General features: G+C 44.9%; 1 protein-coding gene and 1 pseudogene across 13 annotated transcripts in view; one reads left to right on the plus strand and one right to left on the minus strand.

Annotated features, from left to right (window-relative positions):
- Positions 1-14,927, minus strand: part of CRACD (capping protein inhibiting regulator of actin dynamics) — a 256,370-nt gene that overhangs the window by 25,284 nt on the left and 216,159 nt on the right. For 10 of the 13 annotated variants that reach the window (XM_081812345.1, XM_081812352.1, XM_081812351.1 and 7 more), the window contains one exon: positions 2,107-2,242. The exons of 2 other annotated variants lie outside the window; for them this stretch is intronic. In XM_081812345.1, the coding sequence (XP_081668471.1) occupies positions 2,107-2,242 (136 nt within the window). Of the gene's footprint in view, positions 1-155; positions 178-708; positions 899-2,106; positions 2,243-14,927 lie in introns of those variants that run through there. One more of the 13 variants, XM_081812354.1, reaches the window with a different exon arrangement.
- On the plus strand, positions 9,052-9,201 carry LOC115940098 (U2 spliceosomal RNA; annotated as a pseudogene).

Genomic DNA, 14,927 nt, shown 5'->3' on the forward strand with positions numbered 1-14,927 from the left:
CTGACATAACTAACACCCTCATTCCATGCTGGAGTCTACGAGGGGGCGGTCTTCTATGCTGCTTACTAAGCATCAATACCAGCATAACGTTGTCATGGAAAAATGCAAAGCATTCATGCAAGTTAATAAAGTTAACTACTATTTCTATGACTTACCAGGAACATACTGCTTAGTCGACTGAAAAATAAAGCACAGTCTTTTGGGGGTGATACAGTTATATCTTAATGTCACTCCAAAAATCACATTTCTACGATAATGGTCCCCATTTCCCTCCTCAAAGAGCAAAGCCTCTTTATTTTTTAAAAGTATAACTGGAGAGCTGTAAGGAAGATTATAAATCCACAGCAGAAGCAAAATTAGGCAGACCTCGGAGGAGTAGATATTGTCCAAAGGAGAGCACTCAGGTTAGTTATTCTGCTCTCCTCACAATTTCCTTTCTGTTAATAGAACTGTTGCTTCAGGGAAGTTGGTTGTTTTACATTTTAATTGTGAGACCTGATTCTTTAAACTTGTGCCTTGCAGTGTGACTCGGAGTAACAGGCACTCACATATTTTTACTGAGTTTCAACAGTGCAGAATTATATATTTTTCCCAACTCCAAATCCACTTCCTGGAGGGGCAGTGGCATGCGGTGTGATGTTAGCACAGACAGCATTTAAGACAACACACTATTATCTAATTTTTAAAGAACTCCTCGAAAGCCCTTACAAAATACAGCTGTTTCATGGACTGAACTCTGGAAGTCACTCCACTCGGAAAGGGCGTATTTATGATCCAGGAGTTCAGAACTTCTTAGGAATAACAGTCCAGGAATCAAAAGATTTCACGGAGGAAAGGTAATACGGGGAGGGGGTCCACCGTTTTCTTTGGCGATCACCACCGCTTCCTCTTCTCCAACCTAGGAAAAGTGACAGCTTGCTTTTTCTTCTGAGTCTAGACACATGTAGCAGCACAGCCAGCAAGAACTAAGAGCAGAACCTGGTTAGGACATGCTGGAATCTGAAGGAAGGGGCTACGTTAGCTCTGAGGGCAGGACAGGGACCCTGGGCCATGGCTGGCAGTAGGTATAAAGATCCGGGCAAGTTTGGGTGTGGTTCCAGGGTGTAAGCTATTTCCCCACCTGCCATATGCTATATTCAGCTGAGTGTGTGTGGACATGTAACCAAACACAGATCGCAAAATGCATAGCTAATGTTCAGTAGAAACAAGAACATTTCAAGAAATGTATTGGCATTGTATTGGCAGCTACTCAAGCCAGCTGTCCCCCACCCCCATTCATTCATTTATACATTCGTTATTGGAGACTTACAGACAGATGGAAACCAGCAAACCAGAGTCCCCCATTCGTAACCTGGATCGCCTCCAAGCCTTCCCACCTCAGAGAAGTGCTTGCTTGGGCACTTCTGTCAGGTGAGTGAATTCTACCAGGCTATCAGGCAAACCTACATGGTCGCATCCCAGGTGTCTCTGCTCCTCTTGCTTGCCCTGGATTTCCCATGATTTCAATCACATTTAGTGAGTAATTGTTTTATTATATCTTCATTATTAAGGAGTTACCACCTGAGTCAATTTTATAGAGGAAAACTGCCCGGCTCCACAGCATGAACAGGAGGGAGGTTTAAGAGCTGCCTGGCATTCCTCCAAGACAGGGTGGCTCAGGGGGAGCCAGATTTACAAATACGGCAAATAATAAAAAGTCTTACCATTCACTGTCCAAGTATGGAGACGTGCTGTGCATGCCCTCAGCTAACAGTTAACCCTGTGCTCAGGGATTATGGGCCACATTTCCAACTCTCCCCTCCCGCCAAGTCCTGCAGCTTCTCTTGGGTACCTGTCCTCATGACATGCAGTTAAAAATGAGGGAACAACTCGACAGAACAGGAGTGGAGTTGTTATGCAGGTGGGTATAATGGTGACGACGTACCTCTCCAGGTGGACAGAAGGCTTCCAGAGAACATAGTCAGGGTTGAGAGAGCAAAAATTCCCACCAGAAGCTCCCCCTGGATCTCCCGATCCCTTACTCAAGGCCACTCTCAGGATGTTCCCACTTCCCACCATCGCCGGGCCCCCTCCTAAGGCTGACTTTCCAATCTCAAGCTGTCTTACCTGAAGAGTTTTGACTTTGCCCAGGATGCTGTCCTGTGACATTGCTTGAACTGTCTGCTCACTTTCTGCTCCCCCATCAGGGATAAAAATACTGTCATGGGAAAATGCCCGGGTTCCCATAGAATAGTTGAAGGACCTGGAATGCAAATCATGTGCTTCATTTTATTAGGATGATAATAATTCTTTTGGCAATTCAGCTTCCTGTTCCTCCTGATTTAGGGGACTCCCCCTACAATCCCTGTCTCATTCAGAAAGCACTTCCAGCATTGTGTCCTTTTCTGCGAGGGGTCAGCCAAGTAGCTGGGTGGGAGAAAGGGTCTCCCAGAAATAAGGGAGCATGTCTCCAACACAAGGTTTTAGAGCCACTCAAGGAGAGAACTCAAAGACAGCTCTTGACTTGTAGAGGACCTGGTACCCGAGGCCCTGGCAGGAATTGTAACTGGACGAGCCTGACGAGCTGCCGCTATCCATTTTCCCCCAGTAAGTCCTGTCAACCAGCACTTTTGAAGTCACATGCAGATCTAGAGGTTAGAGGCAAGAGATTCTCTTTCAGATGACAACCAAATTGTTAGAAAGACCCGTACATCTAAAACAAAGACTTGACAGAGCCCAGAATTGCTGGTAGGGCCTACAGGTAGAGTCTCTGGGGCTGGACTTGAAAAGAAACGAGAGTTGGGGCAATCCCGATGGGCTTCACGCACACTGAGCGGCTTGTAAGTGGTAGGTACCCAACAGTAAGCACGTTTCAGTTGAAGCGTTGTGCTTCATGGAGTCTGGACTTCCACCTGGCGGGCGGGGGAGGGGGGCCTGCAGGAAGAGGAGCAGCAGCAGCTCACTGTTCCTCACTCAGCCTCGGGTACTAACTGCTCTCTGGGAAGGCTGCTCCCAGGGGCGGGCAGAACCACACCCTCTCCGGGAGGCAGGGCAGGTACATTCCCATGGTGCCAGGTGCGCGGGCAGACTCCCGGGTGAGAGGGCCCCTCCCTTAGAGCGGGGTCCGGCCTGGAGCTTTTATCAGTGACCTGGGGCCAGCACTGGGGGGAAAGGCGCCTCCGGCTGGGCCTTCTGAACTCAATCACAGACGTGCAGCGGGCAGGGTCCTGACCAAATCTAGATGGAGTGAGGAAGGCTGAGTACCAAATCCTGTCTTCGAAAAGCATATGAGGTTGAGAAACGAAAGACCTGGATGCGAGCCTCCTGGCTGGGTGATCCTCGTCAATACCAGTAATAGCTGCCTCCAACCCCCACCCTGATGAAAAACCACCGAGAGTTTTACTCTGGTCATTTCAATCCCAACCCCTTGTTGCAGATGGAACTTGGGGAAAATAACCTTATCTAAAGTTGTCCGAATAGAAGTCGTAGATGAGAAAATGAGCTGCGGAGAACCGTCTCTCACCAGCCAGTGGAATTTTTCAAAGCAGCGGAAGGTCTTAGAGTCTTCCCTCTAGTGAGTGAAAGAGGGTGTGGGGGGGCCAATGGGAGGGGAAACCAGACGCAAATGCCACGTGGGCTGGAACCTGGGAGGATTAGAGAGATACTAAATAGCTAGAAGAACGGGTAAGCTTTCAGCTAGATAACACCAGACAACATACAGCGGCAACCCACTTTATGAAATAGGAGGCACTGTCTAGGATATGAATGTGACAAGAATTAAATATCTCCTTATCTCCCTGTCTTCAGAGACTCTATGGCCTATGTTACAAAATGAACAACCAGGTTTACCTAAAGAAGCTATGAAATAAACTTTTCATCTAGTTACAGAATCAAATCTTTTATAGGAAGTGCCATCAGAAGAGAATCAAATCTTTTAACATTCCGTCTAAACTTATCAGATTCCTGGCTATGATTCAGATGGGAGAAGACACAACCAACTTCATGTCTACACAGTGTTTTTACAAGTGGCTTAGGCACATATACATGCTTTCAAATATCCTTACAAACACATATATACACAAGTCATTTTAGAAGCTTAATAAATGTTTACTAACAAATGTGTACTACAGTTGAGTGGCCACATCACCCTGGTGGTAGGCCAAATCCCATTCCAGTTTCTAAGGCAACCTTGACTGAATCATGAACTTGGTCTCCCTGATCCCATTCTTTTTCCAGGTAGGCTAAGAATCGACACTCCTACTCTTCTGTGTTACCCCAAATGTTCCTTGCTGCCAACCACAACTGAATGTCCATCCATTCCTCACTTCCAGATAATCATACTGACAAACAGAGAAAAATGAACAGTAATGATAGCAGTAGTGATAATCACAGTAACAGTGGCAGTCACAATGGTAATATTAATACTGGCTAGATTTTATCGGACACTTGCTGTGTCCCTCGCGTGTGTGCTAACGTCTGCAGGGTAATATCTGAGTCCTTTTGACATATAATATTTAAGCCGTATGTGGTAGGCAGTAGTATGAAGCCTATTTACAGAAGAGGAAACTAAGGCTTGAAGACAGTGGGTGACTTGCAATGAATGAAGTGACTGTATACATGTGGATCTGTTTCTGGTCTCATTTCCATTGGTCTACTTGTCTATTTTTACTGCAATAATCCCACGCTGTCTTAATTACTACAGCTTTTTAATGAGTGTTGGTATCTAGTAGTTTAACTTTTTTTTTTTGTCAAGATGGCTATTCTTATCTCTGCATAAATTTACATACATACACACACTTCAACACACTCCTAGAATTGCTTTTGTGATGGCATTAGATCTACAGATAAATTGTGGGATAACTAACATCTTTACAATACTTGATCTTTTAATCCATGAGCATCAGATATCCCTTCATTTGTTTAGATCCCACTTACTTTCCCTCAATAATGTTTCGTAGTGTTGTGTGTAGAGGCTTTATACATATTTTGATAGATTTATTCCTACATATTTGATGTTTGTATAGCCTAAAATTTTTATTTTTTAATTGTTTATTGGTGGAATATTAAATTACAATTGATCTTCACATATTGCTCTTAGCTTAGCTAAATTTATTAATTATAATAATATGACTTGATTCTTTTGGATTTTCTATGTATATAAGCAGGTTGCCTGTGACAAAAGGCAGTTTTGTTTCTTCATTTTAAATCCATCCTTCCTTCCTTTTTTCCCTCCCTTCCTCTCTTGTTGGTCACATTTCATTATCTAGGAACTTCACAAAGTTGAAGAGAAGTCACGATGGTAGACTTGACATATTCTTGAACTAAGCAAAAACGCATTCAATATTTTACCATTAAGTTATGCTGTAACCTATAGAGTTTTTGTAGGTTATATCACTGCTTCTTCGAAAAGACAGGCAGTCTATCATCTTTTATTTATAGCTGATATTAAGATTTTTCTCTTTGCCTTGGTTTACAGCAGTTTTACTCTCTTGTGGCCAGTGTGATTTTCCTTTAATTTATCTAGCTGGGGATACATAATACTTCCTAAACCTGTTGCTTGTGGCTTTCATCAGTTCTGGAAAATTCTCAGCCTTCAAATATTGCCTCTACCCCCTTTTTCCTTTATTGCTCCTCTGATTCTCTGATGTTAGAATGTCTCCCCATGAGCCATATGTCCTCATGCTGTTTTCTGTACCTGTCAATTCTTTTTACTCAGTATGACTAGTATGGATTTTTCTTTTACTTTTTTAAGATTTTATTTATTTTTTTGTCAGAGAGACAGAGAGGGTGCACAAGCAGGGGGAGTGGCAGGCAGAGGGAGAAGGAGGCTCCCCAGTGAGCAAGGAGCCCAATGAGGGACTTGATCCCAGGACTCTGGGATTATAACCTGAGCTGAAGGCAGACGCTCAACCAACAGAGCCAATCAGATGTCCCTTAGTATGGATTTTTCTACTGACCTAGACTTCAGCTCATTAATTCTCTCTTTAGTTGTATCTAATCTGCTGTTAAAATGATCTATTGAGCACTTAATTTCAGTAGTGTTTTTCATATCTAGAATTTCCATTTGATTCTTTTTAATAGATTGCAGTTCTCTGGTAAAATTCTCTATCTTGTCAACTATTTTATTGAATGTATTAATCACAATTATTTAAATATCTGAAACTCCAATATCTTTTATCATCTTGGGGTCTACTTCTACTATTTTGTTTTTCTCATAGTCTGTTTCTCAACTGGTAATTTTTTGATTGAATTCTATATATCAAGAATGAAACATTATAGAGGCTGGGTTCTCTCCTCCCAGAGAGGACTCACCCAATCCTTCAGCCATTAGTGGAGGAGCAGATCACCTCAATCGTGTTAGGGACTGAACTGACCACAGCTGGTTAGCAATCTTTATAAGGCTCAGACTACCTCTGCTTTGTCCTCACTTCTAAGGTACAGGTCTCCTGTTGTCTCAACTGACAGCCTGGGTTGCTTCCTAAGGTCCCCCTCCTTGGTAGACCCCAATTTTCATCTTTCCAACATCACAGACTGTCAAAAGCTCTGCCTTGCCTTCCAGCCTCTATCCTTGTGCAGCTTTATCAACAAATTCATCAGAAGGAAAACTGTTGCCTAGATTTAGATTCTTTCTTGAGTTTCTCTTCTCTTGGGTATTTCAGTCCTTCAAGTCCTGGCTATCTCGGCAGCCACAAACTCCAGTTTTTTTATTCCAGGCTCCAGAAGATTGCCTACAGCTCTGCTCTCTTCTCCTCTTGGCAGTCACTCTCAGGCTTTTTGGTCTCTTGCTCTCCACCAGGAGTCACCTAATGCCCACAGGGGAGAAGCAATATGCAGAAAGTTGGGCTCAATTCAGTGGGCTTCCATTCTCTCCAGTATCTTGTTGTTCAAGTCTGATGCATTCACAGCAATCAGATGTCTTTAAACAGATGTCTTTGTTTAAATATTCTATCTGCATTCCTAGTTGTTCTTGGTGGGAGCACTGATTTGCAACATGCTACTTCATCACAGCCAGAAGCAGAAGTGATTAAATAACTTTTTGATATTTATGAAGTTTCTACATTTGTCAGAACCTACTTATTTATATGGCTATGACTCTTAAGAGGATTACTTTTCAAAGTGAGCAAAAACATTTCTACCTTTTTCTTCTTAGATCTAGTTTTTGTCCTATTTTAAAGCTCTGAGAAGAAACAGCGGAGGAGAATGGTAACTGGTTTATTAGTTATATGAATGAACACTCTCCTCTAAATATTTCAGTTTACATAATGTAAATTAACATTAAATCCTTGGCAATTTGTATAATTTTAAATCTTTGGTGATCATGGTTACCAGTTCCGGTTCCAAACAACTCTACAATGTAGATTATTTCCTTTGCTCTGAAGGGGAAGCTGAGACAAAGAGTAGCTAAAAACACTGCCCAGAGTTCCAGAATTTGAGACAGGGCTGGAAATCAAACTGAATAGGCCGCGTGTGGAGATCTCAGCTTGAAACTATGTTCTTATGAACAAAGAGTTTGGTGGAATCATTGTCCTTAACAGCTGGGAACTAGGAATTACATGATTGGAAGGTGGAGGGGCAATTTAACACAAATTGTACCTTAGCAGAGTTCATCTGGACTTCTTTAATCTTGACATTTAAAGATCTTTCACAATTGATTGCGAATCAGGCCAGTCCTCCCCCTTCCTTTTATTATGAGTGAACCTAGAGGCAGGGCCTTGAGCCTCAAACTGCAACTTTCCTTCAGGCTCTATGTTCTCAAAAGAAAAAAATGGCACTTGCTGTGTGGGAACCTTCTCTTCCCATGCCAAGAATACAGAGCAGCCTCTTGATCATGAGAAGAGATGTATAAAGACCTCTAAAATCCCCCAGATTTTTAACTTTTAAATGAAGGACTGTCAATACATTTAACAGTCCTTTAAATTTAAACAAGATCTAAAGTCAAATGCAAAGCACCTATAGTAAAAACAAACTCTAGAAGGAAAGAAAGAGGCCCACTTGGGAAATTTATAACAGCACTGGTCTCTGAGGAAGTCTTCATTAGTTCAGGGAAGAATCACAGCCATGCCTTATAAGAGGTCAGAAAAATGATCCCTTTGGACTTGGAGGTCCGGGCAGTAGAAGTTCCTGGGGCCCTAGGGACAGAAAGCATGGCTGAGATGTCATAACTCTCATTTCTGTATCTCTGTCCTGGCTTTGTTGCTGTTGTCACTGATGTTATTGCTATTGGTGGAGAGGTTCAGGTTTCAAATATCTCTTCAGAGGCCTCCCATCAGCCCGCAGAGCCCAGCTTTTGGTCTTTCCCGTTCACTCTTGGCTGACTCCGACCATTATCCTTTCAAAGGCATAGATAGTGGAACAACCCAAGGCCACTCCTCTGGTTTCAACAATCGCTTTTTAAAATGGTCTATGTGACTCCAATACTATGCTCTCCTCTCCCATGTCCAGCTACATAGTGGACCCTGCTACTTGGCTGTCCCACTGTCTGCAAGCTCCACATCAGTGAAACCAAAGTCATCAGTGTTTCCCACAAAACTCCCATTTTTTCCTGTTTCTTTGTTACCATCACCACTCAGGCTCTGTGCTGTATGATTTTATGTGAGGTCGGGTCCAGGTTAGGGGAAAGCTGTGGTGCGTTAGACCTTAATGAATAACATCAGAAATCCTTCAAAAACAATGCAGGAATCAATGGGTAGGACTGAAAATCCTGAGCTCCCAGACGACTTCAAGCCTGCATTCCATTCTGCCTGCGCGCGCTCCTCCACCCACCCCTGCTGCTCGGAAGCTGGGGCTGCCGCTCTGCACATCTCCGGGGGCTCTCTCTACAGGGGAACCAGCAGCTGAAGGGGGGCGCTAATCCAGGGCACCGTCCGCACTAACAGATGGCAGGCCTTGCACAGCCGACAGTCACTGCTCACGGGCCCTTCTGTGACTACGCAGTCCACGACCTGACTCTCTTTGGACAACAGATGCTGAGGGCCCGGATGAGAGGGAGACTTGACCAAGACAGAATTGAAACCAGAACTCAGGAGCCTGAGTCACAGCTGACGGAGCTTTCTATTTTAACATGGTGTTTGTATCGCTTCTCGGCCTTTTGGCTAAGATCAAGTGTAGTATCTGTTCTTATCAGTTTAACATGGTGTTTGTAGAGGTTTGTATTTCTTTGGGAACAAAGATGCTATGTGAACAGCTGCTGCTAGACTATGACAAGAAAGTAAGAGACTCCCTGGTTCACCCACGACTGCAAATCTTATACAAAAGAAGGTGAACCAATTTTATTGCTTAAATACCAAATCTGTGAACACCAAATGAGATCCCAGCATCCGGGAATTTTTTTTAAAGTTTTTTTTTTTATTCATTTGACAGAGAGAGCACACAAGCAGGGAGAGTGTCAGGCAGAAGGAGAAGCAGGCTCCCCGCAGAGCAGGGAGCCCGATTAGGGACTCGATCCCAGGACCCTGGGATCACGACCTGAGCTGAAGGCAGACGCTTAATGACGGAGCCACCCAGGCACCCCTAAAAATTTATTTATTTGAGAGAGAGAGAGAGAGAGATGGGGAAGGGGACAGAGGGAGAGGGAGAGAGAGAATCCAAGCGGACTCCATGTCCAGTATGCAGCCCAATGTGGGGTTCAATCTCATGACCCCAAGATCATGACCTGAGTTGAAATCAAGAGTCGAGGGGCACCTGGGTGGTTCAGTTGGTTAAGTGTCTGCCTTCGGCTAAGGTCATGATCCCAGGGTCCTGGGATCGAGCCCCATGTCGGGTTCCCTGCTGAGCGGGAGGCCTGCTTCTCCCTCTCCTGCCACCTCGTGCTCTATCTCTCTCTCTCAAATAAATAAATAAATAAATAAATTCTAAAAAAGAAAAGAAATCAAGAGTCGGACACTTAACCAACTGAGCCACCCTGGTGCCTCATTATTCTCCTTTCTATGTCTATGAATTTGACTATTCCAGGCACCTCATACAAGTGGAATCATACATTTGTCCTTTTGTGTCTGGCTTATTTCACCTAGCATAATGTCTTCAAGGTTCACCCATGTAGCATGTGTCAGAATTTCATCTTTTAAGGCTGAAAAATATTCTACAAGATGTATAATACCACATTTTGTATGCCCATTCATCTGTGGATGAGCATTTTGGCCAGTGTGAATAATGCTTCTATGAACACTGGTATTAATCAAGATTTTTAAAAATGTGTAAGTATAGCATCATGACTTATAACTATGTGTAGACATGGCTGAAAGATAAATAGGTGTTCCCTATGTCCTCATTTCACACCAAAGATTTGACATCACTTTCATATCCTCTACCCAAATTAAATAGTCACTCTCTGTAAAGATTAGTAGAGACTTTAACAGGACGAAAGAAGAAAAAAAAAGGAGGAGAAGGAGAAGAGGGAGAAAGAATTTCTTGACATTTGCCTAAAATCATGGGAAATTTGGAGGTGCAATGCTTGAAATGCTGACTGTGATATCTGAGTCACAGAGCCACAGGCCCTAGGGTTCCATCCTGACCCCATACGCCCCAGGAGGCTTAAACACCATGAACAGGACTACTAACTGGAGGCCAGAGGCTTCTAATACGTTCAGTCTATTCTAACAGAATTGACTATTGATTATTAGCCTTTAGAAAGACTTGGAGTGGCTTAGGGGGTCCTGTTTTACCTACATCTTATTACATTTAAGCCCTTTGATCTAAGTTATTATGGGTTTGGAAGGAGAGAAGAAAGACACAGTGCTGTTCCTCCCCAACTCCACCTCCTTCTCTTTTATTTACCCAGAGTCAGCCGGACTGACTGTCATAATTCTACCTAGAAGCTCTAAAAGGCTATTTAAGGATAAATAATATAGTACTCTTGGGCGCATTTTGGCAGCACATAGACCAAAATACAGGGCTGTTTTGAAGGGCCCATTTCTGTGCTTAAAGCTGTCAAAGATTTCAGAAAACTCAGCTGAGGCCTGAATGGTTTGTCCCACTGTGCTTATAATACACAGACCTGGATGATTATGCTAGTAACCACGCCAAAAACAATATAAAGTTCACACATTTAACCTCTGCTCGGGAGAAGCTTTTATTTTTATTATTTTTATTTATTTATTTATTTATTTTTAATTTTAAAATGACTTCAGCCTTCTAAAGTCACTGCAAGTATGGTATGAAGAGCTTTTGTTTTCCTGGACCTCTGGAGGAAAGTTGCTGGCATGGTGCTCTCCGCCCTGCCCCTCCACCGCCCCCCCAGGGGACAGCGGCCGCTGGAGGATCAGCTCTTGAACACAAAGACGTGTGTGGGAGAGCTCCGAAGTAGGTGGAAGAAGCCCTGACGGCAGCTGAAGAGCCAGTGAGGGTATAATTGTCACTGTGGCCTGGTTTTACCTCCGGCCTGTGGGAATATGACGGACATCTGCAAATGATCTCCAACTGAAGTCCTCTCCAATTCCGCTTCCTCTCAAACTCTGCATCAACCTTAGAGCCATTAACTTGCCAGCGCAGAAACTTCCAGCAGTTCCCTTTTGTTAAAATCTCCCCAGAGGAAGCTGCAATGGTTGCTGGCACTTAAAGCTCTGCACGACAGGGCTCCAAACGACTCTGGCTCCGTGAATCGAAGGCCGTGTTGTAGTGCTGGGAGTTCGTGCTCACACTCGAGCCCGGGTGCCCACTGCTCAAACCTCGTTCTCCCACTAACCTGCTGTGTGGCCTTGGGCAGGAACTACATCTCTAGATGTCTCAGTTTCCCCGTCTGTAAGTGGGGGGGATATTCGGACCTACCTCACGAAGCTTCTGTTAGGATTAAACGAGGTAGGATATGGAAAGCACTGAGAATAGTGCAAGCACTCACGTAAGCGTTACCCTACTTCAAGCAGCCTGTAAGACACACCGCTCCATTCCCCAAATAGCCTCTCTGGGCTCTTCCTGCCCATGGACTGCCCAGTGCCAACCTCTCAGTTCAGGCCCTACTCATCCTTCAAAGTCCAGCTCAAATCTTATCGCCCCCACACAGCTCCTCCTGCTTCCTGGAAGAAAGGAGTCTTTTCTTCCTCTGAAAAGAGGAAGAACGCTTCCTTCCTCTCCAGTTAGTAGTCCTGTTCATGGTGTTTAAGCCTCCTGGGGCGTATGGGGTCAGGATGGAGCCCGGGGGGCTGGGGCTCTGTGACTCAGATATCACAGTCAGCATTTCAAGCATTGCACCTCCAAATTTCCCATGATTTTAGGCAAATGTCAAGAAATTCTTCTTTCTCCCTCTTCTCCTTCTCCTTTTTTTTTCTTCTTTCGTCCTGTTAAAGTCTCTACTAATCTTTACAGAGAGTGACTATTTAATTTGGGTAGAGGATATGAAAGTGATTCCTGCTTACAGGCACAGCCGCAGCCGTGGTCCCTACATCCTTGAGCACCGGCCACATCCAAGTCCAGGAGAGAAAGACGAACTGGCCAGGTGGGTCCCACGCTCATGCCTATTTCTCTTGCTGTCTTAGGGTATGGCTACTCTAATCATGCCTTAAATGAGAGAGAAGATAAAAGTGCTGCGCATACTGTGAAGTGCCACACAGATGTGATTCCAACAATAATGGCGTCCTCTTATCCCCACCACAGTCCGAGGAGCTGCATGAGGGCAGAGATCACGTCTGTTACCTTTGTTTCTCCCATAGAGCTTCGTACAATAAAATGTGTAAGTTTTTTCAGTGGAAGAGTAAATGATTAATCCTGTAGAAGAGTCCGTGTCCCAGACGGGTAGGTCACTGAGGGAATGGAAAGCTTGAGGCAAACATGCTGATGGGAGGAGGAGGAAGATTTTCAGACCATGGGCATTCTTCAGGTACGGTAGGCCTATGCATTGTGGTGGGCCTATGCCAATGGGTGGGCGAGTGAGAAGGACATGCCGCATCTGAAAAGGCTTCTTCCGGGCCTCCTTTTCAATTCAGATCAGGGAAGTGCTCCAGGCTCTGCTTCCCACCTTCTGTGTCAAACCCTCTCTCTCTCACCTAGTTTTCCTGGTTTCATGCTCTGTCAGATGCAAGCAACGGAAACTAACTCCGTCCTACTCGGCCGAAAGAAAATTTACTGGAAGAAGAGTGGGGGCTTGAAGAACCAAGGAAGCTAGAGTCCAAGCCCGAAAAAGACAGGAGTAGAACTGCAGAGGTGCGGGCACGGGGAGGCCCAGCAGCCGCCGCCCCGCGGGAAGAGCCTGCTTACGGGCACAGCCACAGCCGGGGTCCCTACATCCCTGAGCACCGGCCATGTCAAAGTCCAGGACAGAAAGACCAACTGGCCAGGTGGGTCCCACGCTCATGCCAGGCTGCACTTGGGGGAAAGTGCAGGATCGGGCCCTTTGGCTTCTGTCCTAGGAAGCAGGCACTATGTCTTATGAGAGGCACACACAGAGAGGCAAACTTGATGACATGGAAACTAAAACTGGGGGAAAAAAAACTATTGGGAAAGGAAACTGGATGTTGACAGCTAATTACCAAAAACAGCCACCACACCATGCTTCTGATGCTGTGTCTTGATTCTCCTTTCCAACTTAGCCCACCCAGATGGACAACGCCTCTGAAGAGCACTCTGGTGTTTTGATTCTGCTTCTCTCGCAAGAGGGCTGACTTTCTTTCTTGGTGGCATGTGCTGCTGCCTGAGAGCTGGGGATGCTGTTCCCCAGGCTACTGGGATGCCCAAGCCCTGGGCCTCCAGACTCTCAGGTACGGCAGATAATCTATGTCTTTACTGTTGAAGATACTAGTTGTGTTTTTTGTTACAGCTGAAATCATCCTACAGGATGATGCAGCCTTCTAGCCATGACTCGACACACGAGGCACATTCTAAGATCACTGCCAACATTTAACCTCAGGGCGTGAGCCTGCACAGGGAAATTCTCCACACCCATAAAAGGAGAAGGCTTTCTGCAGCTGCACCGTTCACACCTCTCAGGCCAGTCCCCCTACTCCTTATCCTTTGTCTTCTTTGGACAAGCATCATGTAATTTGCGACCACAGATATTGGGTAATTACCATAGCAATGATTAGGGATTCACTTCAGGAATAAGGAAATATAATTATAGTCCCATTGCAGCTTGTTGCCATGACAACAGGGGCAATTGCAATTGATCAGCAGTTTTCTTCTAAACAGATCCGTGAGTCTCATTCAAATGAAATGCTAAAGAGCAATTAAGGATCCTCATCAGACAAACTAGAGTTGCTGGAAGAGACTGGAGTCAGGTTCTATTTTGTGTGGCATTTTGAAAGCGCATGCCAGACTTTGGTATCCTGTGAAAATACATAGTGCTCCACAGGCAATGGAGTACCAATCACCTAAGAATTACAACAGAAACAGGATAGGAAGGGGAGGGAATTTTGGAATCTTAAAACACACCCTCTTAGAACTGGAAATCAAAGGGTCATTTACTCCGGCCTCTGAGCTCAATGCTGTGTCTCCATCGCATAGGACGAGCAATCGTCTAACCTGCCCGTAAAGTTCTGTAAGGTTTGCATGCGGTCTGTTTCCACAACTCAGTTGCTCCTCCTGAAGAAAGACCTTTTCAGAAACCTCTCTAGTCACCATTTCTGAATCAGTTTAGTCTTGGTCTATGCTCTGGAAATAGAAAACTAGTACCAACACCCTCTTTATCTCAGTAGTAATACTACCCTGCATTTGTAAAGTGCTATTTTATAGCAGAGAGTGGGAATATCACATGTGGGTTTTTTGGTCCTCATAATAAGCCGGGGAGAGAGCATGTCCACTTCACAGATGAAGGGGCTGGCTTGGTTAAGATCACACAGCTCAGGGGACGCCTGGGTGGCTCAGTCGGTTAAGCGGCTGCCTTCGGCTCAGGTCATGATCCCAGGGTCCTGGGATCGAGTCCCACATCGGGCTCCTTGCTCGGCGGGGAGCCTGCTTCTCCCTCTGCCTGCCTCTCCCCCTGCTTGTGTTCTGTCTCTCTCTCTGACAAATAAAATCTTTAAAAA

The sequence above is a fragment of the Leptonychotes weddellii genome, chromosome 2, assembly GCF_054177405.1.
Source record: "Leptonychotes weddellii isolate Sample4059 chromosome 2, ASM5417740v2, whole genome shotgun sequence".
NCBI lineage: Eukaryota > Metazoa > Chordata > Mammalia > Carnivora > Phocidae > Leptonychotes > Leptonychotes weddellii.